The sequence below is a fragment of the Vipera ursinii genome, assembly GCF_947247035.1.
Source record: "Vipera ursinii genome assembly, chromosome: 1".
Classification (NCBI taxonomy): Eukaryota; Metazoa; Chordata; class Lepidosauria; order Squamata; family Viperidae; genus Vipera; species Vipera ursinii.
Genome location: NC_139512.1, coordinates 334,567,401 through 334,594,581, shown reverse-complemented (window position 1 = coordinate 334,594,581; position 27,181 = coordinate 334,567,401). Strand labels below are relative to the sequence as shown.

General features: G+C 43.5%; 1 protein-coding gene across 2 annotated transcripts in view; it reads right to left on the bottom strand.

The window, feature by feature from the left end:
• Positions 1-17,397, bottom strand: part of KIF3C (kinesin family member 3C) — a gene marked incomplete at both ends in the record, with an annotated part of 42,153 nt that extends 24,756 nt beyond the window's left edge. For both annotated transcript variants that reach the window (XM_083360656.1, XM_083360657.1), the window contains one exon: positions 15,985-17,397. In XM_083360656.1, coding sequence (XP_083216782.1) covers positions 15,985-17,397 — 1,413 coding nt within the window. The remainder of the gene's footprint in view (positions 1-15,984) is intronic.
• Between the last annotated feature and the right edge of the window lie 9,784 nt (positions 17,398-27,181).

Sequence of the window (27,181 nt, the reverse complement as noted above, 5' to 3'; positions counted from 1 at the left end):
AAGAAACAAATGGGTGCACTCTTGCAAATGCCTATAATGATTCTCATCTGTCAGAGTTCATTTCTCTTGAACTAAGTACAGCAGATTAACAAAAATATCTTTGGTTTATAACTGTGACTAGGGGATTAAAAAATAAGAGGGAAGGTTTGCAAATATTTGTTAAGTAGCTACATCCAATCCAGTATCGCTCTCTCATTTCTTTTATATAATACATAGCTCAGTAATGAACAACAACAAAAAAGCCTTCCAACTCAGGCTTCTTAGAGCTCAACAACTCAAAGATTCCAGAATTGCCATGATGTGTGAACAAAGTGATTGTGTTCATTGGAGAAGTGAATATATTGCCTCCCCAGCTAAATACACAAATTATTAATGTCATCATATGTTAGTTAAGCAGCAGTCATTCAGATGTCAGCAAGCCAGAGAGCATCATTTCTGCAGCAGTAAGATAAGTATCATTGTTAGGTGGCAATTTAACATTCAACTCACTGGATAATTACAATTTCTATTCTATTGGATAGTTTCAACTTTTATCTGTTATGATATCCACAACTGACCATTTATTGTGCCTCTTCATGGATCATATCCAAAAGTAATATGATGGGGAAGTGAGGATTGTAGGGTTGTCAAGCAAGAGTGGATGACCACGAACTACTCACTAATCCTGTTTGTTCAAGTCATGAGCACCAATTCAAAAAGAAAACAATTTGTTGAAAGTTCAGCTATCAAAGTAAGCAACAACTCATTTCCCTATGGGATGAGTCCAGAAGTCCTAACAGTTGGTAACTCCCTTTTGTATATCTCTCGACCTTTTGTAGAGCTCTAGCCCATGGGGGGGGCATTGCCCCACATATTAATTATATATATTACATTATATGGGTTGCTACAAGTCACTGATAGCCATACACACACACACACACACACACTCACCCTTCATGTATACTGTATATTGTTCTTTCTGAGAATATAAACTCCCCTTGTCCCCAATAGCTTTGCATGTTCTCAATGGGCTATTTTAAAAGCTTTGCTGCCTACATCTTTTCATAGGCTGTCCTCTAATTTTACTACACAAAGCTCTTGGAAGATCCCCTCAGTTGCAGCTACTAGATTAAAGGATGAAATTGGAAACTGATATGCCCACTTCACCATAAGCACATCTCAACCAATTCTGCCCATGCTCTTATGCACATCACTTTAATCAAAATGCCCTACATCTGCGATATAAATTCAAAGAATATTCAAATGTCTTATTTACTATAAGATAGGAATATAACATTATTACCCATAGATTTAACCATATGTATATGGTTCTGTAATACCCTTCACTTATTCAATAAGAACAGAAGAAATTGCTAGATCAGCCCACAGATGACTTAACCCACAAGTTAAGAAGAGATTGGACAACCATTTGTCTGGAATGGTATAAGATCTCCTGCCTTGGGCAAGGGTTGGGCTAGAAGACCTCCAAGGTCCCTTCCAATTCTGCTACTCTGTTAAGTGACTTAGACTACGTACAAATACTGACAAAACTAAAAAGTCATTAGAATACCAAGAAGCAAAAATTATTTAGTAAAGGTAAAGTTTCCCCCGCACATGCGTGCTAGTCGTTTCTGACTCTAGGGGCCAGTGCTCATCTTCATTTCAAAGCCGAAGAGCCAGCACTTGTCCGAGGACATCTTCCGTGGTCATGCCGGCATGACTAGACGCCAAAGGCGCACGGAACGCTGTTACCTTCCCACCGTAGTGGTCCCTATTTTTCTACTTGCATTTTTACGTGCTTTCGAACTGCTAGGTTGGCAGAAGCTGGGATGAGTAACAGGCGCTCACTCTGTTATGCGGCACTTGGGATTTGACCCGCCAAACTGCCGACCTTCTGATCGACAAGCTCAGCGTCCTAACCCACTGAGCCACTGCGTCCCCACAAAAATTATTTACATATGAATATTATAAAACTGGAAACAAGCAGAGAAGAGAAGGCAAAGCCAAGAAGGATAAAGATCTCAGGAAGAAGTTAATAATTTCAGAGAGTCCTAAGAAGAGACAAGAAGCAGGTTTATAGTGACATCTCTAAAGACACAGAAGACTTCACAAAATGTGCAAACTATTGTGCAACATTCTTAATTTCACATGCCACAAAATAATGCACAGAATCCTCCACTGGAGATCAGACCCCTACACAGAAAAGAAGATGCCAGGTGTTCAAGTTAGTTTTAGAAAAGGCTGAGGAACAAGAGACATTATTATAGATGCATGCTGAATAATTGAGAAAGCCAAATACCCAAAAGAAAACAATTTGTGTTATACTGATCATAGAAAGACCTTGATTGTGGCAATCATGTCAAGCAGCAGAAAGTCCTTAGGAAAATGTGTGTCCTAAAAGATCTCGTTATCTTCGTGAGAAACTTATACACAGGACAGGAAGCCCCACCCTGATCACAACATGGTGAAAAGATTGGCTCCAAATCAGTGAAAGAGTGAGACAAGGCTATACATTCTCTCCTAAGTCGTACAACCTATTGTATACGCTGAAGCTATATTGACAGAGGCAGGGTTGGAAGAAAAGCGTGATTTTAAAATTGAAAGAAGAAACATCAATAACCTGTACTATGTTGATGGTACTACTCTTCATAGCTAAAAATGCAAATGATCTGTAAGCACTAGTAATAAAAATTAACAAGCATAATTAAAAATTGGGTTAAGGTTAAACATAAATATCAAATTAATGACAACAGATAGGGCAACTAGCCTTATAAATAATAAAGATACTGAAATGGTTGGTAGCTTCTACCTTTTAGGATCAACTATGAACAATAAAGGAATTGTTGATTCCTTTCAAACAATAAATACACTTCAACTAGGACTTCATAGGATAGCAGTGAAGGCCTCGGAAAAGATAGTCAGATGCCATGATTTATTTATATCTATGAAGACCAGAATTGTGCAGGCAATGGTTCTCCTGTGACACTCCATGGAAGCGAAAGACTTTGAAGAAGTAGGATAAAAGAATATCTGATGCTTTTGAACTTTGATGTTCAAGAAGACTCCTGAAAATACCATGGGTAGAAAACAAATGGATCATAACTAAAATCAATGCAGAGTTCTTATTTGATATACAAATGACCAAGCTCAAACCATATTTTGGACACATTCTGTGAAGACTTCGCTCCCTAGAGGAGGTTATTTTGCTGGGAAAGGTAGGGAAAAAAGAGAAGAAGGCCAAGCAGCAACTATGTACCATTGGTAGACCTGAAAAGATTTGGAGAATGTGCTCACTAAGAGCTGACACCGATTTGATGGCTCATAATCAATTAACCAACAAAAAAAACACCCTCTCTCTTGTTCATTTATAGGAGAAACAGCCCAGGTTAAATCCTGAATGTTTTTAAAGTGAGAAAAATCTATGTATTTATGAATAAACTGATAATGTGCGCAACTACAATTAACAGGATGCCTAAGTGGAATTTTAAGATTTATTCTGAAAAGTTCAGAAATTTTAATCATTAAAATCTTTAATTTACCTAAATTAAATTTCACTTTATTAAAAATGCTTTTCAACCCCTTTTGGAGAATAACTTGTCTGGGAAGGATTGCAGAGGCACAGCTAGCTCTCAAAATACAAGGGACACACACACACACAGCTGCCACCCTTTGTTGCTTTCACAAATCCTTGGATGACTTGCACCATCCCCTGACTTTGCATGATGAAATGTGGCATGTACCTGCTGCTCTCACTGAATCATAAAAATGCCAGGAAGCAATGAGCCATCCTGGACCCAGTCAGATGATTTCATAAACTCTCAATCTTCTCATCACTGAAGAACATTATTAAACAAGCTTATCAAATAAGCTTGTCATAATTTGGATGATGGCCATCCAAATGATGTAAACAACAAATGAAATAAACAGAAAAAGGCACACGCATGCATGGATAAGCTCATAAATCAGCATCTTTCGAAAATATGTAGCCTATAATTGAAGGCATAGAATTCCTCTTTCACACACTGCAAATCCTAAGACTGCTCAGAATTCACATTGACACTATTGGTTGCCACCTAGACTCTGAGTCAGTCTATTAGGCTGTCTATTTCTCCATGTAATATTAACATTACAAGAAATTACATCCAAGGGTTCTTCTTGGTTCCAGTCCCAAGTTCAGCGCAATCACTGGCTCCATTTTTGTTACAAGAAAATCAAAAGTGAGTGACATTCACTGCAACCGAGTGTTTGTCATGATTTTTTTTTAAAAAAACTTGGTTTGTTGACTAACTAACCAAGCCTACCAAACTGGTAGGCTTCAAATGTTGTGTTACAAACTATAATTTAAAAGCCACAAAAACTGGATTTACATGTCATGCTGAGCAACGGGCATGACAATGCAGAGAAATTAAGTCCCTTCCACCTATGAAAAAGTTATTTCTATATCCATAATTTCTAATACAATCCAGTCATTCTCTTCCACCATGAATTACATATTGCATCACAACTGACCTTCAGTCAGTTGGAAACAAGGGCAGTCTAGATCAGGGGTAGGCAACCTCGGCTCTTTTATGACTCATGGACTTCAACTCCCAGAATTCCTGAGTCAGCATAGCTGACTCAGGAATTCTGGGAGTTAAAGTCCATGAGTCATAAAAGAGCCGAGGTTGCCTACCCCTGGTCTAGATGGTGGTCATGGATGCAGGAATAAAGCCCTGCCTCTTTTCATGTATGTTGCATGTGTAATGCATATTAAAAAGGGCACAGCTTTAATCGCAGTCACAGACATTGCCTTAACTTTCTCTGGCCTCCTCTATGGATGCTCCTGAATGCAACAGCGCTTTAGGCAGCTCTGCACCTTGATTACAATTCATACAGTTTTAGAAAATCCTCCAGATGGGGCAGTGGCTAGCCCTATCTTTGCTCGTGGATTGAAATATTTACTTCTGATCAGAAACTCCTCTTTTCCATTTAGCAGAGCACACCCACCCTTCTACTTTTGGCCTGCATCACTCGGATGGAATGTTGGAGAAAATATATAGTGTTAAATTTTAATAATAAAAATACAAATAAAGTGGTTAATTTCTAGAAAATATCACAAACTGCCAACAAAACCACACCAGTATTAAAATCGTGTTAAGGTGAGATATCAAAGGGAAGCCACCTGTGTTATTATTTAGAGACACCTGAAGAATGAAAAAAAACAATATTCAAAGGGCAAAAGAAGGGAGAAAATGATAGAATCTGTCTAAATGACACAAATGGTGGCTTTATGGATCTCTGCTTACTCTGTCACAAGAATTCCCTGCAATGCCTGGCAAATCAGTTGCTTAGCAACAGCTCCTCCCATTATTTCCCTTAGGAGACTCTCTGCTCTCCAATCTAGCCCTATTAGTGGATGTGCCTTGCTACTCAGCCTCCAGATTTTCCGGCCTTGATGGTAATATTTGCAGTGATAGGTTGGGTTCAGGCAGAGTGTTCAGCTATACTACTTATTAGTTCTGGTTTAGCATTTTGACAGAATCCAGTGCTATCTGGGTTTCAAATGTGGCAGTTGCAAACCCAGGGCAATGATGGGGAAGTGGCTATTGTGGCCCTTAGAATTCCTGCCCCACAGATATCTGGATATGAGATCCTATTTGCAAAATCAGACTGTAGGGAGCAGACAGGACTGCTGCTACTGTATAGGCCTCCTTGCTGCATACAGGTAGTTCTCACAAACACAGTTGGGACTAGAATTTCTGTTGCTAAGCAAGGCAGTTATTAAGTGAGTTGCCTCTGATTTTATGACCTTCTTTGCCATGATTATTAAGCAAACCACTGCAGTTGTTATGTGAATCATGACACCATTAAGCAAATCTGGTTTCTCCCCTTGAGTTTGCTTGTCGGAAGCCAACTGGGAAGGTTGCAAGTGACAATCACACGATCCTGAGATGCTGCAACTGTCACACATGCTGGTTGCCAAGTGTCCAAATTCTGATCATGTGACCATGGTGATGCTGCAGTGGTCACAAGTGCAAGGACTGGTTAGAAGTCACATTTTCCAGTGTAGTTGTAACTACTGAAGGTTGCTAAACAAATGGCTGTAAGATGAAGATTACCTGTAATGACTTCCTTACCTGAGCTGCTTGACATTGTGCCTGGGTTTTCCAGCTTATGGTACTGGGAGATGTCAACTTGCCTTCCCCAGATATGGAGTCTGAAGTGGCTTGGGAGTTCACAGCTGCCACCATGGCAACCATTGACTTGACCCAAGTCATCAAGAGTCAGATACATGGGAGGAGGTCACTTGTTGGATCTTTTTTTTCTCTAGGGGCAGTGACAATGTGATCTGGAGCTGGGCATGCTGATCTTGCCCTTGAGATACAGATCATAGTTTTGCAGTTCTTTGTGCCTGTCAATTTGTCTTCCCAGATTCCTGTTAGACCTCAGTTCAACTTAGGCCTTAGTCATCTCTTGGAATGAGAATGTGGTAGCAGCCTTGATTCAGATTGTACCTTCGTGGCCTCTCTCTACACAGGGGTCCCAGAGAACTCCTGGTTTTCAGAGGAACTGGGAGATAAAATGGCAGAAGAGATTAGAGTGCTGATGGAAGACAAAGATTGGATCCCTACCAGATCTGGACACATTACTGAGAGAGCCCTTTGACTTGTGATGGGACTGAGATTGGGGTAATACATTCATCCTGCCATCTCTTGATAGCTTTCAGTGCCATTGATCATAGTATCCTTCTGGATCAACTCAGGTGATTGGGAGTGTAGTAATAGCTCTCCTTCTTCTTTCACAAACAATTCCCCTTCCTGTTGAGTTGGGGGGAGTCCTCAGCTCTTACTCAAGAGTTCAGTTTTCTCCCCATTCTTATCTAGCATCTACATCAGACATGTCAAACACAAGGCCTGGGGGCCGGATCTGGCCCACGACGTGGTTTCATGTGGCCCGCGAAGCCATCCTGGAAACAGTGAGGGAATGGCCCCCACTGCCATCCTTGATGCGAACGATGTAGAGCTGGCCATGCCCACCCAGTAGGCCATACGCACTCTAGCCATGCCCACCCAGTAGGCCACGCCCACCCTGGCCATACCCACCCGGCCCCTTGAGGGCAACCGCAATGCTGATGCGGCCCTCAATGAAATTGAGTTTGACACCTCTGATCTACATGAATTTCCTGGATAAAGTTATCCGTTGTCATGGGACTGGATATCAACAATATGCTAATGAACCTATTTACATAACCCTTGGCCACTGATGTTCTATCTCAGTGTCTGAAGGGTACAGGGGTCTGGATAGGAAAAAACAGATCAAGCTCAATCTTGGATATGAATGAGGATGTGGTCACACTGTCCTAAACACACTTGGTTTGCAATTTGTGGATTCACAATCAGAATAGAACTGGAAGGGACCTTGGATGTTTTCTAGTCCAACCCTCTACTCAAGCAGGAGAACCTATTCCATTTCAGACAGGTGACTACTTTATTCAGTCTTAAGAACCTCCAGCGATGAAGTACCTACAACGTCTAAAAGCAAGCTGTCCCACTGGTTAATTGTTCTCACTTTTAGGAAGTTTCCCCTTAATTCCAGGTTGCGTCTTTCCTTGATTAGTTTCCATCCATTGTTTCTTGTCTTGCCTTCTGGTTCTTTGGAAAATAGGTTTACCCCCTCCTCTTTGTGGCAGTTTCCCAAATACTGGAATACTGCTATCATATTACCCCTAGTCCTTCTTTTTTCTAGACTGGCCATACCATGTTTTTGTCTCCAGGCCTTTAATCGTCTTAGTTGCTCTTCTATGCACTTTTTCCAAAGTCTCAACATTTTTTTTTTGCAATGTGATGACCCAAACTGGATGCAGTATTCCAGCTGTGGTCTTATTAAAGATTTATAAAGCAGTACTAATACTTCACATGATTTTGATTATATGCCTCTGTTTATATAACCAAGGATTGTATTAGCTTTTTTGGATGCTGCCACACGCTGCTGGCTCATAGTTAAGTGATCGCCCGCTAGGACTCAAAGGACCTCTCACAGTTACTGTTTTTGAGCCAGGTTTCATCTAATCTATACTTGTAGATTTGGATTTTCCTGCCTAGGTGTAAAACCTTGCTTTTCTCCACATTAAATTTATTTATTTATTTATTTATTTATTTATTTATTTATTTATTTATTTATTTATTTATTATTGGGACTTATATGCCGCCCTATCTCCCGAAGGACTCAGGGCGGCTAACAACAATAATGTTGTTGGATAGGACCCATTGTTCAAGTCTGTGAACATCTTTTTGGCTCCTGAGCTTGTCTTCTTGGATGTTGGCTATGCTTGAAGAACATCTTCAAAAATGGGAAGGCCCTCACCCCCAATGTTGGAGTAGAAACTTCAACAAGCTACAAAAATACTAATCAACTCAGAAGTTATGTATCCCTGGTTTAAAGATTAACATTAGCAGCAAATGTATTCAGTAAACACAAACCATAGTTTAGTGTCAGTAATATTTAGAGAAAGGGACAATAGCAGGAGAGGAACTTCATTAACTTCCTGAGTAGATTTGGAGGTCTCAAGTGTCTCTTGCTCAGGTCTCTGAATATTCCTTAAAGCATCTCATTTCTTTCCTAAGAACAATTTAATCCAGCATCCTAAACACATAAAATTATATTGCAAATTTTGTTTTCAGTTTTTGGCTCTTCCTTGCTGCTTGCAGACATTTCATCAGATGTTGCCTGTACATTTTCAAGCCCATTTGAATACCAAAAAAGCTAGAAATGTGTTGTTGTTTTTTAATAAAGTGTCATCATGGGGAGGTACAATTATTGTGGGTGGGTGTGTTTCTTACTCCTATGGAATTACAATGGCACACAGCCTTGCTGAAGTGGAAAGAAGGACTACTGTTGTTCATTTGATTGCTATCCAACAATAGTCTCCCATTTAGAAATAGACGAAAGATGAGCTGAGTTTTGTAGTCTAATACTGTCCCTCTGCCCCCATTTCATCTTTTACCATTACTAATGGAATGCTGTTGCTTTCACCGCCATCCGATCTGCCAGTAAGAATCACATCTCTAAAACTATGTTGTGTGTGTGCACACATGCTCCCAAAGGGAGCCTAATCTAGAGCGCTAGTTACTCTGCCTAGCCCTACAGCCTACATTCCCAGTGCTTGTCAAAATTAGGTCAGCCTTCTGTTGCAATTATGTTGCTAAAGGCAGCTGCTGATCAAAAACAATTCCATCAAGCAGGAAAGATAGCAGCATAAAACCCCCTTCACACGATCTCTCTGTGTTTTCAAGTTCACTTACTAAAATCCTGCAAATTAAAATAGAATGCAATGATACTCCACCGCAGGAACCACAAGGGCAAAGCAGAGCTTGAACACAAATTACTTTCTGATCAGATTCCCACAACATACTTAGCCGTGGCTTGCTTAAACACGGGTTTGTTGGAAAAGCCACAAATGGCTGGATTTATACAATATGTACAGCTGAACCAAACCAACGTTATTGTGGCTTAGAGCTGCTCAGTGAACCTTCCTCTGGAGCTGAAGAAGGATCTGCTGCTTTTCCTCGTTGACAATTCCTCTTTTTCCTGTTGAGTTGGTGGGAACAGCTGGAATTCTGAGCAAACTTTCAGAATGGCAGGTGTGGCAGTCATAAAATATTCACAGCCCAAACTGAGAAGATCTTCAATCTCAGCTCACCTCTGCCTTCTTTTTTCTGAGCGAGTGGATACACTCTCAAAAAGAGCTCTTTACAGTACTTAATTTTCGGTAATGGGACCTAGAACATTGTGGGCACCAAGAGCAGTTTTGTGAATACACTGGTAGCTTAGGATGTCAAATTCAAAAAGCTAGATATTTGGCCTGGGTCTTGAGGAACCAATGGACTATTGACCAGATGTAGGGGAGGTTCCTTACTGTCATGCAAGACCTTTGCCACCCCAACCAACTATACAGCAAGATCTGACCAGCTAGTTTCTGGAGTCTGTGTATATGTTAGGGAGGTAGCCATGCACAACCATCTATCTTTTCCTTGGTTCTTCATGTGCCAAACCATGCCCTGTGCAGCAAATGTGGTTCAGTGATCATTTTACCCAACATGTCCTTGACCACTCCCAGGAAGCCAAATGCAAGGGCTTTTTGAAAGCAACACAATATCAAAGACCTGAGCATGACCACTTTTCCTGCTATTTATATCTCTCCTGTTATCTTTGTTGCCTTTGTATGCATAGCAAGGTTCCTGGGCTCTTCTTGTAAGGTGGCAGAAGCATCATCATCAGCAGCAGCATTAAACTAAGAAAGCGGGCTTACACTATTGCCTAAGTTCAAGCAATGCGTTAAGCTAAAGATAACTTTAAATACTGATTATAAAATTACCGCTGGCCAGGTACATATAACATGCTTGGTCACAACTCATGATATACAAATGGCTCAGCTCAGATAATGTATTTCCCCAGATCAGACCACACTGATCATTCATGATATTCATGATCACTTGACCCACCTAATGGAATGAGATCATGTCATTTTCGGGGCTGCTAAGTTGGTCAGTCTTTGATCTGATTTTTTTTTTACACAATATTCCATAAGGCTGGATTGTGTGCTAAAGAAAAGGAGGGGTTCCCTCTGTTTTCAATCCATCCGTTCACAAAGCTGCCTCTCTCTGGATCACAATGGTCTCCTTCTTTTCTAGGCCACCATTGACCCAAGGCTGTATGGGCTGGGAGGACTTGTGATAGGCATTGTACTTGTTCATTGAGAGGGTAACTTCAACCAACAGAAGGGAATATTCATGCAGATGCCATTACCACACATCCCTCTCCCTCCCTTTAACTACAAGAGGTCAGTCAGATGCCTCTGCTATCTTCTTGGAAGTTGAGAAGTCCATATCTGGGAAAGCTTTGTTGGGACTGTTCAGAGCATCATCTGTGCCCATCCAATCCTGGACATGCTGTTTCCTCACTACTGATCTAGGATTAGAAAAAAAAAGTCCCAAAGGTGCTTTTCCAAGAGGCAACTGGGCTGTCTTGTTTTTCTTTGAAGACATTTCACTTCTCATCCAAGAAGGTTTTTCAGCTCTGACTGGATGGTGGGGAATGGAAGGATTTATATTCCTTGCAGGCAGATGATCATTTGCATACTTTTACAGAGTCGTTGAGGCCATTTGGAAGTTTATCTGTGTCCACAGGGTCACCTGAGTAGTGCAAATGCATGTGGAACTTTCTTGGAACCCCACCATCTAGTCAGAGCTGAAGAAGCTTCTTGGATGAGAAGCGAAATGTCTTCAAAGAAAAACAAGAAAGTCCAGTTGCCTCTTGAAAAAGCATCTTTGGGACAACTATGACCTTGGATGACTGAGAATCTCCGTAGACATTAGAAAAAAAAGGATCCAGGTTTTACCCATAGAATAGGACATGCAATTTCAGAGGCTAAAAAGGACGAAAGCATTGCCTCCTTCACCTCACTGAAGCCTTGATTCCTATTGTAGCAGAGAAAGGAAAAAGCCTGATTCTGAGACAGCATCGTGCCCCTGGTCTGCACATTGAAGACTCCTAGGAGTAAGAAATCCATAGCTTATGAATTGCATGAGATTGCAAGCCTGTTAAAAGCTTTCCTCAACCACCAAGAATTTGTCAATGAAATTCAGCAGCAGAGTACTAAAATGTGGAAGTGTAATTTTCTTTCAAAAGAAAAAATGAAAGGGGAAGGTATATTCAGCCCGACAGAGCTGATGTATTTATCTTACTAAAAAAGAAAGAAAAGATAAACTTAAAAAAAACAAAAAACAAAGGACCAGAAATTCTGGCCCCACCCTTTCCAGTAATTTCAGCATATCACTACCACAGTGGACCAAAAATAAAAGATTGAAAAACCCCAATATAGTTTTGTCTGCAAAACAACCTCCCAGTCCTGACTTATTTATTTTTATTTTATTCGCTTTATATACCGCCCTTTCCTGAAGGACTCAGGGTGGTTTACAGGGTAATTAAAACAAGGGATACAAAAGTTAAAAGCAATTAAAAAAGAATTACATCGATCCCTGAAAAAATAAAAACCCCAATTAAAATTAAATTAAAATTCTCAGCCTGGGCCAGAGAGCTCGAAGAGGCAGGTCTTCAGGTCCCGGTGGAATGAACGGAGGTCGGGGGCAGTCCTGAGCTCCATGGGCAGCTGGTTCCAGAGGGCAGGCGCACCCACTGAGAAGGCCCTATCCCTGGGTGTCGTCCGCCGGCAATCTCTTACCGGTGGCACCCTGAGAAGACCCTCCCTGTGGGAGCGCACTGGACGAAGGGAACTTGATGCTGGCAGCAGGTGTTCCCTCAAATAACCCGGACCCAAGCCATTTAGGGCTTTATAGGTCATCACCAGCACCTTGAATCTCACCCGGAGGGCAACCAGGAGCCAATGCAGCTTGGACTTAATGTGTCCAATAAGTTTCTTCTAATTATAAGCCATGGGCAAAGCCCAGATAGCAGAGTTTTTCACTATAGCTCTCATGAGCAATGCACATTCAGCCTTAGGTATTCATTCTAGCCAAGTGACACTGTCTGCGTTGGCAATGAGACCACATCACTTGTAGGGCAGTTCCAAAGTGGTAAGTTTCTTCTGGAGAGAATGCAGTATCTCCAACCATGCACAGCTTTATTCCCTCCCCTCAACCCAATCAATCACAGTAAATAACGGGCTTACAAAAACACTACCACCAACCCCAGTTTGAAGTTCACCGGCCTCTTGCCCACTTCTTGGATACGTTTGCTCAAATATGACTTGGTCCTTTTTGGACTTTGGCTTCTTTCTCTGCCTCTTTGCATTGTCCAGTACCAAGAATAAAATGCAAGCAGGTGTTTTGAAGGGTGCCAATCCCCTTCATGGGGACCAGTGGCTTCTGTATGTAGGAAGGAAACCTTAATTCTGCAAAGGCCAGTCATAATTCTGGAGATATGAGAGCATGGTGCTCTGAACATGTTCAGAGGCATATATATGCCAGGGCTAACAATACTCTGAAAAAGCTTCATGGAACTAAGCCCTGGCTATGCTATGATTTAGCCTAAAATGCTGGAATCCCCTGGATGAACCCCTTGAGAGGAGAGGAGAGGAAGAAGACCCCAAGGCAGTGGTGGCGAACCTTTTAGAGACCGAGTGCCCAAACTGCAACCCAAAATCCACTTATTTATCGCTGGGTGCCAGGTGGCCGTGGCCCACTGGGTGGGTGTGGCTGTGGTGGTCATGGAAGATTGGGTGGGTGTGCCCAAGATGGGTGTGGTCACCTCAATGTTGCTCGTGGGGGGTGGGCAGGGTTGGGGAAGCTACAGGAGGTCTCTGGCAGCTGGGTCAGTAGGCAGGAGACTCATCCTGTGGGGTGAGGCGTGGCAGGGTTAGGGTGCCATTGCCATGGGGCAAGGCAAGGGCTGTGGCAGCTGCTGCCTGACACCATCGCCCCCACCACACAGAGGCCAGCAAGCGCATGGGGGCCAATGGTGTCCGTCAGTAGCCACAGCCTGCCGACCCCTCGACAGGCGCACTCTGGGGCTCCGCAGCCCGTAGCCAGCAGTTCAAAGAAACTGCCTCCAAGATGGATGGTCGGCCAACAGCTGAGGAGGTGATGGGTCGTGCCTCGGAAAAGGAGAGCATGCGAGGCCAGGAGGGACTGGATGGGGGGAAGGGAAACCAGCCATGTCGATGCATTCAGCCACGTGGGACCTCGGCGAATTAGCAAGTGGCTGGTTGAACAGGGACAGTTGCCACCTCCGGGGCATGACACGGGTGCCCACAGAGAAAGCTCTGAGTGCCGCCTCTGGCACCTGTGCCATAGGTTCACCACCACTGCCCCAAGGCAATCACTTGGTGGCAATTGTGGGGGTGAGAGAAGCAGGCCAAACCAGACATGAAGGAGTGACAACAGCATTTGGGCAACAGAGACTTGCAGGATCTCCTCAGTGAGATAGGAAATCTGTGCAATTCTGGATTTCTCATATGGAGAGTTGTTGGGGGGCAGGGGGTGGGGGGGGCGGTTGTTAAGTTATCCCAGAGATTCACAGGCTCAGTCTAAAAATGATTAACCTAGTCATTTAAAGTCATAATGCCTGAATGTGGAAACATACTAAGTTAACACTTAGTGTTAACCTTGGTTAGGGTTTTGTTTTGGTTACGCATGATATGGAAACCCTGCCCACTTAAGACTATTCATTGCATGGTATGAACCCAGAAAATAATTTGAGTCATCTGGCTGCATTCATAATTGAGGTTTATAAGGTGAAGGAGGGAACAGTGCTCTGGTCATTGGCTTCTATGGGTAGTGGGGAATGCAGAGATATGGATGGCTCCAACTCTGCTGGCCTTTTGCAAAGCAGTGAAGACTTGGCTCTTCCCCCAGGCATTGGGGCCAGGATGTTAATTGCTGGAGTTCTGCTGTGGGTATATATGATGGGGATACTGAAATTTTATTGGGACCTTGATTTCTTTTTGTTGTTTTAATCCAGGCATGTCAAACTCGCGACGTCACGTGACATCATGCGACGTATTGGAGCTTTTTCCCCATTGCCGGCAATGGGGTGGGCGCGGTTTCGTCGTGACGCATCCGGCCCGCGGGCCAGCAGTTTGACACCGCTGTTTTAATCGATCAGTTGTTTTAATCTTGATTAGGTGGTTTCGGGTTTTTTTTCAGCTTAGCATCTTGTGTGATCTCCAACCACTGAGTTAGTTTATGCTTCAATATACTGCATGAATCCTTCAAACTGATTACTTTATTTATTTATTTATTTAATTTGTATACCGCCCTTCTCCCGAAGGACTCAGTAGTAGCCAACTTAAGCATTTTCCATCTGCACAGATGTTCCATGTGCTCCCATAGTCTGAATCGTGGAGCACACCCACCCATTTTTCAAGAGAGATGAGAATCAAATCTGAAGGCAAGTTTGGGAACCTCATGCTTGGCCCACAGGATGGGCCCTGTCTTGCTGCACTTCCCAGCTCACACTAAAAGGCAACCAAGGGCACAGACAGCACTTGCAGATCTGGCCAAACAAGAGTCAGCAAAAAGATACAGATACAGTTTGGGAGGGGGGGGAATGACCTTTGAGCATCCTTTAGGCATACTTTTTAGTAAAAGCTAGGACAGAAATAGGATGGGGAAGTCCTCACTTAAATCCCCAAGATGCTGCAGGCGATGTGACCTGGTAGACAGGGAAGGTTGCAGCCCCTCTTGTTAACACCCATTTGCAGAGACAAAAGGAAACCCCCTCAGAACTGCAGGAACAATTGGCCAACCTCCCAGAGGTACCAGCCAATACGTATGCAGGAGGTCACCTCCACCCAGTAATACCAATGGCCTTTTCTGTGCCGCTTTGTTGTGCAATGGAGGAGCTTATTAGCTCAAGCTGCCAGCCCTAAACACCAAAGACCCCCTCCTGGGCTTCATCATTCCACAGTTCAGCCACTCCTCCTTCCTGGCCAGATGGAGCAGGGACTGACAGCCTATGCAAAGGAATCCGACACATGACAGCGCATAAACCTAAGCAGGAGGCCCAGCAGACACTGCAGCCAACAGAAATCCATTACTGCCACAAGGTCCAGAGTGCACCAGCAGACAAAATATTAGCATGTGGCCTCTGTCTCCCCAGGAAGTCACACCTCTTTTCATTGAGCCTCAACCAATATTTACCACCACTATTGCTGGAATGGGACTGATAATGAATGGCTACATACTGAGCTAAGAATCGAAGAAGTCATCTGATTAACTGTTATTATTTTATTTTTATTTTTATTTTAATTCCATTTATATCCCGCCCTTCTCCGAAGACTCAGGGCGGCTTACAAGCTTAGCAGTAAAGGGGAGTTTGTGAATTAATCTTAATAGTGAGCCTCTAAGCATATCAGATGCTATTTGGGGTATGCGACTTCCTGCTCCACCGAGAAAATGATGTCCTGCCTCACTGTTCCGCCTCCCCCCCCCCCCGGATGCACAAGAGCTTGCTTAATGCTGTGAACTTGAACCACACTTCAGAAATGCTGGTACGAATGAGGCTTACCTTGTATTTGGTTGCTAGAAGTTCAGTGGCCTCTTGCTCCCTCCTGAGTTCCTCAATCATCTTCTCTTTCTCCTCCAGTAGCTTTTGCTTCTCCTCATTCACCAGGCTGTGGTCATCCTGGATTGCTGCTTTCTCCTCCTCCAACCTCTCTTTTTGCTCCTTCAGGTAATTTTTCATATTTTTTTCCAGCCCTCCATCCTCATGGTCCTCTGCTTCTTCACCTTCAGGGGTTCCCTCCCCATCTATGGTTTTCTTTCTCCGGCTACTCCTCCTCCTCTTCTTGCTCAGCATCCCACGTTTCTCCAACTGGGCCTTCAGACGGATGATCTCTTCCTGGAACTCCCGCAATAGTGTATCTTTGGGATCCTCATTGACTCGTGGCTTGTTCTTGATATTTTTGGCCCTATTAGCAAATCGGAGGGTTGATAAGCTCTCATCATAGCTGTGGGAAGCTGGGCCCAGCGTGGCTACCATGATGGTCTTAGCATTGCCACCCAAAGAGTCCTGCAGAAGGCGGGTGAGCTTGGAATCTCGATATGGGATATGGGTGCTTTTGCCATCCACCAGGGCTGAAATCACGTTCCCCAGCGCAGAGAGGGAGAGGTTGATCTTGGAGGCTTCTTTGGGTCGTTCCCCTGGAGCACCCATCTTGCTCTGCCTTTCACTCCCAGCCAAATCCACCAGGCTGAGCTTTCCTACTCGGATGTGATCCTCTCCATCTGGGCCAGTCTCACTGCACTCCACCGTGATGACAAAGATGGCGTGTGAGCGGGAGCTGTACTCGTTCATGTTCGTGCTGCCCACTGATCGAGTTTGGTTCCCCAAATTCATGACATGTTCAATTTCTTTGACATTCTTTGTCACAAAGGACGAAAGGTCCTTGATGTAAACACCTGTTTCTGGGTTCTCTTTCAGCTCCATTTTCTTACTCTGGTCTTTCGCCAGGAGATCACGGATCTCTTCTTGATAGATCTCCAGATAGGAAGCCCTGACCAAATATTGCTGGTTCTGTGAACGGGAGATATGGGTGAAAATGTGCTCAAAGGAGATGGGGATGACACCTCTCTTCTCAGGGTCAGCCCAGACCCCTTGCATAGTGTAGGTCTTCCCGGTACCGGTCTGACCGTAGGCAAAGATGGTGCCATTGAATCCTTGCAGAACTGAATCTATCAAGGGCCGGACCGTTTCATCATACAGGTCTGCCTGCTTGGAGGTGGCATCATACACGGCATCGAAGGTGAACGTTTTGGCCAGTTCCCCTGGAGAGGCCTTGGGGTTCCGGATAGTCACCTGGCCCAGCTTCACATCCATGTCCAGGATCCTCTCGTAGCCGGTTGCTTCCTCTTTCCTGTTCATGGGGCGGCAGCGGACCACCACTTTCAGAGTCTCGCTGACCCTGGGCCTATTAGCCATCGCGAAACCGAGCCGGCTCCTGCTCCGGGGCTTTCCTCCCCCCTTCGGCTGTCAGGGCTCGGCAGCCACAGCACCTTTTCTAGGCATGGGATCCTCTCCGCTCCGAGGGGCTGCTGGGGCTGCTCTGCTGCGGCAGCGGAGTTGACAGGCTGGCGCGGCTGCGGCTATTTGCACCGTCTCTTCGCACAATAGGTACAGCTAGGCGTGCTCCGTTGGCGGCATCCCGCCCCGGACCGTGCACAGACCACCCATGCCGGCTCATCCCGCCATGAAGGGGGGAAAGGGAAGGAGAGAGGTAGAGCAAGGGCGCGATTTTAGCCTGCCGCCTCCGCCCGCCGCAGGCGGGGGACGGCGAAGCCTCGCTCGGTCTCGGCTCGCTTGCTTCCCGATTTCAATGTCTTCGCAGCCAGCCCAGCAGCAGCTCCAGGCGATCCGAAGGACTCGCGAGTCACAGCACTGGATGCTCATTCATTGCAGCTCGGCGGCGGCGGCGGCGGCAACAGCAGCTGCCGCCCTCTAACACGTAAGAGAACGAGGGAGGAAAACAGAAGGGAGGGGGAAGCAGCGCCCGGAGGGAGATGCTGCTGCTGCTCGCCGCCGCTGTTGATCCGGGGAGGGGCGGGGGAGTGGGGAGGGGGGCTGCCGGCTTGCTGCTGGCTGCCCTGGAACGGGAGGGCGGAAAGGGGCTGGGTCAGGGGTAGGCAACCTCGGCTCTTTTCTGACTCATGGACTTCAACTCCCAGAATTCCTGAGTCAGCGCAGCTGACTCAGGAATTCTGGGAGTTGAAGTCCATGAGTCATAAAAGAGCCGAGGTTGCCTACCCCTGGCCTGGGTGATACAGAGAGCGTCTCCTCATCCTCAGATGCTGCCCACCCCCAGAAGGGGAACGCCAGCAGCTCCTGGCTACCCCGCCCACTGTTCGCAAAGCATCCTGGGGAATGTAGTCCTGCCTTTGTTGTCTTCTTCACACACCAGGAGAAGGATGCAACTCTGAGTCGGATGACTTGTAGAAGGTAGGCTGGTGTGCGGAGTGGGTGGGGGAGATGTTTCTTAAAGGGACAGGCGTACTTCGGCCATTGGGAGGAAAAGAGGGAGACTCCCGGATCAAGAGAAGGCCATGACATATCAGGATTGTTCGGACAATTTGAATCTTTGGGACTAAGCAGCGCTTACGAAAACCTTTCCTAACTTGAGTGGCTGCTACGTCTCCCAGACTCCTGGCCGTCATGGAGGCTGTAATCTAGTAAAGAGTGGCTGATCTGAGCAGATTCATGAAAATGAATAGACATCGTATTCCTTGAAAGCCTCTTTAAAAAGTAGACTCCTGTTAGGTCATTTTATATGTGGTTGTAGTGGCTGAGGCAAACCCAGGATTAGGCAAGACTAGAAAAGGCTTTTTTCTTGAGTCCAGAAAAAAAAAATCAGTTTGGAATGTGGAACAGCAAAGCAGAAGGAAAGACATCTCTCACACAGAAGTCACTGCCCAGCAAGTGCTCCTAAACAACTCTAGCCCCACTTCCTTACCAGATTTGGACTGCAAAAATCTCTGGAAAGAGACAAGTTATTTGCTGTCACCTAGTGGTCATCCAGCAGTGGGTCTCCTAAAGTAAGAAAGTTCAGTTGCCACCTGAATGGGACAACCATACCTGGATGACTGAGAATCTCCACAAAAGTCTCCTAAACTTATACGGCCTTTTCATTTCCACGGGTTAGGACATTAATTAGCACAGCTTGGGAGAGTTACATTTTGGGCTTTTTTTGGATTGTCTACTTGAGGCATCAGCCCTAAAACTGTAAGTAATAATAGAAACATTGAGATGTTAATGATACACATAAATTTGAATTTTTTTCTAAATCTCCACCTCCCATATCAGTAGCTGGCTGTATCTAGTTGAGTCTGGAAGTATGGATCTGGCTTTACTAGTATTTAAATCAGTAAATCAGACTTGAACTCTGGGCGCTATCTAATAAAATGAAATTCAATGGTGAAAAAAAATAAGGTTCTACATTTAGGCAAGAAAAACCAAATGCACAACTATGGTATATTTTAATGAGAAGGATGAGGGGGTGACATGATAGCAGTCTTCCAATATGTCAGGAGTTGCCACAAAGAAGAGGGAGTCAAGCTATTCTCCAAAGCACCTGAAGTCAAGACAAGAAGCAACAGATGGAAACTAACCAAAGAGAGAAGCAACCTAGAATTAAGGAGAAATTTCCTGACAGTTAGAATAATTAATCAGTGGAACAACCTGCCTCCAGAAGCTGTGAATGCTCCAACACTGGAAGTTTTTAAGTTTGGACAGCCATTTGTCTGAAATGGCAAAGGGTTTCCCGCCTGAGCAGGGGTTGGAGTAGATGACCTTCAAGGTCCCTTCCAATGTGGTGGTGGTGTTATTTATTTATTTATTTCAAAACAGAAGTGAAGCAACAGAAGGGAGGGGCAAGTGAGGCATGCGTGCATATAAATAAGTATTTAAGCTCCCCGAATTCCCCAGCCAGCATGCTGGGGAAACGTAACAGTAAATTATGTTGGTATTGCTTCCAACAAAATGCATGGACATGTCCATATAGTTAGCAGGAGTTGAGTTTAATGATATCTTTATTTTATATGCTTTTTCTTATTCTTGCATATTTTATTTTACTCTTGCTTTTAATTTTTTTTTAAATCCTTCTTTGCAGAACCTATCTAGCTTAAGAACAGTCCTTGAGCTGCTTACATGTTGAGATCTCCACAGATCCTGAATAACATTCAATCCTGTTTGTTTCAAATACACATAGTCCTCGAATTAAAACCACAACTGAGCCCAAATTTTTTTTTGGTGCTAAGCAAAGCAGTGGTTAAGTTAGTTTTGCTCCATCTTATGACCTTTTTGTCACAGTTGTTAAGCAAATCACTGCAGTTGTTAAGTGAATCTTGCGGTCATTAAGCAAATCTGGCTTCACCCAATGACTTTGCTTATAGGAAGCCAGCTGGGAAGGTTACAAGTGGTGATCACATGACCCCAAGACAGTGCAACTCTCATAAATACATGTTGGTTGCCAAGTGCCAGAATATTGATCATGTGACCATAGGAATGCTGCAACGGTCCTAATGTGAAAACCAGTCGTAAGTAACTTTTTTCAGTGCTGTTGTACTGGTCACTAAACAAATGGTTGTAAGTTGAGGACTATCTGTACAGTACTGTAGCTGTTTTGCAAAAATATCTGACTTCTTGGCAGTTTCTGTTCCTTTTTGCAAACTGAATTACCTGCTCTACCCACTTACAATGCATTATTAATGATTGCTGATCCAGCCACTATCCAAAAGCAGGTTGACCTTTGCAAGCAAGCAACAATAATAAACCGAAGTAAAATCAAAATACTGGCCAGAAAACATTGCAGGTGGGATGCAGAGGATGAGGGAGCTGAATAACCAAATAAAGCCACGGGGTCAGTGGCACTGCTTTCTCCTTTTACAATGCTCTGGCAATTTTGCTAAGCACATTTTGGCCCAAGCCATGTTGTATCTTTCCTCCTGCTGATTTAGCACATTTAGGCAGAGGGCCAACTTGCAGTCCCTTCCCACTCAGTGCTAAAATTGTAAAGAATCATGCAGATTTTGCAGCACTCATTTTTCAGTAGTTCCCCATGGTCTGCAGTGTACTGGTTTGCATCTGGAGAGTATTACATTGGGCAAAGCTGATCCAAATGCTCCCTGCATGTGGGAAAGAGGGGACCCTAACACTGCAAGCCTTCATCTCCTTAGCTGTACCCCTTTCTTTAGCCTCATCTTTTAAAACATGGTGATAATATATATTATAGAAGGACCGACAGTTTAACCAAAGTTGCCTGTAGATCTATATTCTGTTTTCATAATGACCAAGCAAATAACTCTGGCAAATCCATTGACAGAGAATGAAATGGCAGTTCTCTTGCTGTTTGCCTGGCATTCAACAGCATATTGATTCTTTCAAAAACATGAAAATGCCATTAGGTTTTCATATCTAATAGCTACTTCCATCACAGGTTTACTTAGCTTTCTTTGAAAAAGCAACGTACTTTAGAGTCATGCTTATCTTCCTGGATCCATTCATGTAGATTTCATGGCAATAGCACCAAAATGGTTACCATTGCCTTCTTCCTGGATTGTTTCCCCTATATTCCATTCTTGCTTATTTCCTTGTGATTTCTCATTCAAGCACCAGACAGCTCTAACCCTGCTTAACTTTCTGAGATCTCCGAAGGTCAGCTACAGTATAAATTTATTGCTATCGCTGTATCTTGTGGCAGTGTTACATTAAATGAGTTATGTTATGGATTGAAGCCAACTAGCTGCTTTTTCCCCCCAATCTTGCCCTTCCTTGAGGATAAAAATAGGCAAGTGGACATCTTGGAAATAAATCTGACTCTCCTGGGTTTCCTGTTTAATATTTTTCCTAACTGGAGGATTTCTTACCGTTTGGGTTGCCGGCTGGTGAAGGGACACTGATATTTGAAAGTCCTGCTGGCTCACGTGTGTACCCTGACCTTACCCACGCAAGGATGAGATCCATTCTAGCATTCTTGGATGAGACCTCAATTTTCTACTATAAATATATAATGTAGTGCAAGATCAATCTTTTTATTGGAAAATAACCAATGTATTGCCAATTTTTAAAATGGAAACCAGGAACTCATAAGTCTCATCGGTTTATGGAGAAATGCATTATTATGCAGAAGACTAAGTCTTGGTTGAAAAGGGTCAACATAATTTCTGTAAAGATGAGTCTGAATTCACTTATATTTGAGTTATGTGGCAGTACCTGCAGAGCCAAAAGGGACGCGGTGGCTCAGTGGGTTAGGACGCTGAGCTTGTCGATCGGAAGGTCGGCAGTTTGGCGGGTCGAATCCCTAGTGCCGCGTAACAGAGTGAGTGCCTGTTACTCGTCCCAGCTTCTGCCAACCTAGCAGTTCGAAAGCACGTCAAAATGCAAGTAGAAAAATAGGGACCACTCCGGTGGGAAGGTAACAGCGTTCCGTGCGCCTTTGGCGTCTAGTCATGCCGGCCACATGACCACGGAGACATCCTCGAACAAGTGCTGGCTCTTCGGCTTTGAAACGGAGATGAGCACCGGCCCCTAGAGTCGGAAACGACTAGCACGCATGTGCGGGGGAACCTTTACCTTTTACCTGCAGAGCCACATACTCCAACAAGCTCAATCTATTAAAATACAGGTAGTCCTCAACTTATGGCAACAATTGAGCTCCAAATTTATGTTGTTAAGTAAGGAATTTGTTAAGTGAGCTTTGCCCCATTTTATGACTTCTCTTGCCACATTTGTTAAGTGAATCACTGCAATTGTTAAATTAGTAACACGGTTGTTAAGTGAATCTGGTTTCCTCATTGACTTTCCTTGTCAGAAAATTGCAAAATGTGATTACATGACTCCGGGACACTGCAACCATCAAAAAGGTGAGACAGTTGTCATGGAGATGCTTTGACGGTCATAAGTGTGAAAAACGGTCATGAGTCCCTTTTTTTCAGTGCCGTTGTAACTTTGAGCAGTCACTCAATGAACTGTTGTAAATTGAGGGCTACCCATATCCAAGGAGAAACCACTCACAGTCCCACAATTCTGCGAGGTTGGAGGGAGCGAAGCTGCTTTTCTGTGTCGATTCTGGTGCCTGGGAACCAGCTGCCTGACAAAAATCAGGGTAGCTCCCTTCTTGTTAATCGCTAGGAATATTGTTGAAGACCAAACTACCATGTGCATGAGTATTCTCTCGCATATGATAACATCTTTAATTATTTTCCCTATTTTTTTTGTCCTTATTGTATTGTTTTCCTTTGTTTAGGTTGCTTTTGATGGTCCCTGTTTGGAGTTTTAATCAGACTGTTGAGGTTTTAACTTCCAAGCTGTAAGCTGTCAAGAACCTTTTGATTTGCATGTACTGGGGCAGAAGCTTCATAAATAAGTAATCAATACAGTACAAGCCACTTCCTCAGGGAAGGAAGGCTGAAGAGATGGGTTGGCAGATAAAATGAAGTCATCAGAGAAAACATGACTTTTGTTTTTATCTGGCATAGAAAACACTAAGTGAGCTGTTTTGTGTAAAATGGATGCTCCCTTTATAGGTTGATGTTTCGGTCTACATTTGGTGCTCTGGATCAGGGGTCCCCAACCCCCGGTCCATGGACTAGTACCGGGCCGCGGCATGCTAGCAACCAAGCCGCACAAACAAAGAAAGCTCCATCTGTGGGATGCAGGCAGCTCACAAAATCACATCCCCTCCTGTCCGTGGAAAAACCTCTCTTCACGGAACCGGTTCCTGGTGTCCAAAAAGTTGGGGACCTCTATTCTGGATGATACTGGCGACTGAAGAGTAATTACAATGCCAGATTTCTAGTACTCTTTATGAAAGCAAAATAGCTTCTTATAATTTTCTGCATGTCCAAGAATTTTAACTGATTTGGTCTTTCATTAAATATGCAAACAGATTGCTATTTAGGAGAGCTATAAAAATAGCAGAATTTTTGCTGCAGGAAGCAGAAAGAACTGGATTGGATGAAGGGACTCTCGCCTGAATTATAAGGCTTCCTGATTTTGGATATAGCAGTTAGGGAATCAGAGTGCCCAAACCCCTCTCTATATATATTTATACAATAATTGAGTTCAACCATCATGCTAGACCTAGCAAGGCTTCCTTAATTTTGGCTCAGTGGGTTGTACAAATCAAGCCAATTAGTCAAGTCCTTAAATTATAAACATTTGTTGGGCGACTCTTTGAAGTTACATTAGCACTGAAAAAAGTGACATCCATTTGGTCCTTGCACTTCTTAGACTGTCGGAGGATTCCCATGGTCAATCAAAACGTTTTAAACAGACGAGAGACTTGAAACTTTTCTTAGTCAAAAGCAACCTGAAATTGAAGTCTAAAAGATTTGTCCTAATGTAAAAAGGGGAAAAAATATAGCCTATCTTTAGTGAAACGGAGATGAGCACCGGCCCCTAGAGTTGGAAACGACTAGCACGCATGTGCAGGGGAACCTTTACCTTTATCTTTAGTGAAAGGGAGATTGGCAAATGAAGGCTCAATATCTTGTGAATGTCCCAAAGGGTGTCTGAAGAACTGAAGAAGCTTCTTGGATGAGAAGAAAAAATGTCTTCAAGGAAAAACGAAGTTGCCTTTTGAAAAAACACCTTTGGGATAACCATGACCTGGATGACTGAGAATCTCCAGAGACCTTGGTGGATGCTATTATTTTTATTCAAGTGAAAACAGAGACATATTTCAAAATGGATATCTATATGTAGTGGAGCTGGGGTGAGAATGGGGCCCAAAATACAGGTAATCCTCAACTTACAACTATTTGTTCAGTTACCGTTCAAAGTTCTTGGGGAAAAAAGTTTTTCAGTAGCTTATGACTGAAAAAAAGTGTTCACACTTATGACTGTTGCAGCATCCCCATAGTCACATGATCAAAATCTGGGTGCTTGGCAACTAGCGGGTATTTATGATGCTTGTAGTGTCCCAGTATCATGTGATCTCCATGGGGGGTGGAATTAAACACATCATCGGCCTAGAATTGTTGCATTCCCACAAATGGCCCAAATCAACCCCTCTGGACCCCTATCTCATGCCAATTTAGTGCTGAACTTTAGTTGACTTGATTTTTGTGTATAGGCTTGAATAAATCTTCTTTGCTGCAGTGATTCCTTGCACCTGACATTATGGGGGACCAGGTTGATTCAGAAACCTCCACTCCTAGCATACGTAGTCTTTGGACTGATGCTATGATTGGGTTTATATCTTATACAGAAGCATGACTTGCTTAACTAAGCTTAGTGAATAAACTTAAACATAATTGGGACCAGAATTTCTGTTGCTAAGCAAGTTAATGGTTAAGTGAGTTGTGCCTCTGAATGTATGACCTTTTTGCCATGATTGTTAAGCAAATCACTACAATTGTTAAGTGATTTATGCAGTCATTAAGCGAATCTGGCTTCCCCCATTAACTTTGCTTGTCAAACCTGGCTGGGAAGGTCACAAATAGCAATAGCAATAGCACTTAGACTTATATGCTGCTTCACAGTGCTTTACAGGACTCTCTAAGTGGTTTACAGAGTCAGCCTATTGCCCCCAACAATCTGGCTCCTCATGTTACCGACCTCGAAAGGATGGAAGGCCAAGTCAACCTTGAGCCGGTCAGGATCAAACTCCTGGCAGTGAGCAATGAGTTAGCCTGCAGTACTGCATTCTAACCACTGCGCTACCACATCTCCTAATGGTGATCACGAGCCTAAATTTATGTCAGTTGCCAAGTGCTTGAATTTTAATCACATCAGATTACAGATACTCTGATTTAGGACTGGTTGCTTAGCAACCATTCAAAATTACAACAGCCCCCCCCCCAAGCTACTTATGGCCTGGTTTCAAAGTTCTAATGTTGTTTCCCCTTCAGTCATATGACTGAATTTTGGGCACTTAGCAACTGGCCTTGTATATACAGCGATATACAACTTCCACATTCACTTAATGACAGCCACATTCACTTAAGGACCACTGCACTTTGTAAAATCAGGTCCAGTCACGTGGTGACCCGTTTTACAACTGTAACGACTTAACAATAATTGCCAGGATCAATTACAGTCGTAACTTGAGGATTACCTGTAAACCAAGATCTCATTCACTTTATATATATATACACCTATTCATTTGTTGAATTACCAGCTTAAAGCACTGCACAAAAGGACTGAGGGATATTTTATTAGTGGTATTATAGAGATCAGTCTTTCAGTGCCTTGCACAGTTTAGCTGCTACTGCATTTCCATGAAACATTGTTTTTCAGAACTCCGTTAACATTTTTTATTCAAACCTACTATCCTTGGAACACCATGCGAGAGGTATATATAAGAGGTACACAGGCATTGGGGTTTTGTTTTCAACTCCCAGGAAGTGTCCTGGAGCTCCCTCTGGTGGTTGATTACACAAGACTATGCATCCCAGCTTGGACCTGCTCTGTGTTCATGACCAATCAAAAATTAGAGAATAAATGCAAGAAACTCAGTAGAAAACTGTTCAGCAGGCAAGAACCTAGAGGAAGTTATAAAGTTATAAAGCATCATTAAACTTTTTTTTCTTAGTCACTGGTAGAGTCACTATTGCACCTGGATCCTCTCTCTTCTCCTGAAGTACAGTGATGGAGCTCCCAGATAACTACTCCCAGATAACATTTCTGCAGGGACCAGATGCTTCACACTGGGAATACCCAAAGGACAAGGAGAAAGTTTGGAGATTAGGACAGAACATTAATATGATCATAATGAATATGATACACAATGCCATGGTTTGGGAAGTTTTTCTAGATTTTATGGAAGCCTACGTGATTTCAAGGCAGCAATCTTCCATATATTTTTTCTCCCCAATTCCTGTTTTGTAAAACCCCTTTCTGAGTTTTGATGTTCAAGAGTTTCTGTCTACTCTCCTAACATCTGGACCCTTTCATGATTCAGATCAGTGTCAAGATTCCTTCCAAAATGCCTTTCACAGATGCACTTTGTTGGCAGATCTGCTAGCTTTGCACTACCTAATTTTAGCAGAGGCTTCTCAGCAACAGCTTCACCACCCCCACCTCATATGCCATAAACAAATACATGGCCAAATGAAAGAGGGTCATATCTGCAGTGTTAATCATATGTTTTTGCATTTGTAGGTGGATGGAGAAGTTGCTAGTCTTGCTGGCTGTCCAAGCCCAAAGACAACACAATGAAATCCAATCAAATCTAACCCTTTATTTGCTTATACTTAATGGGCAGAATCTT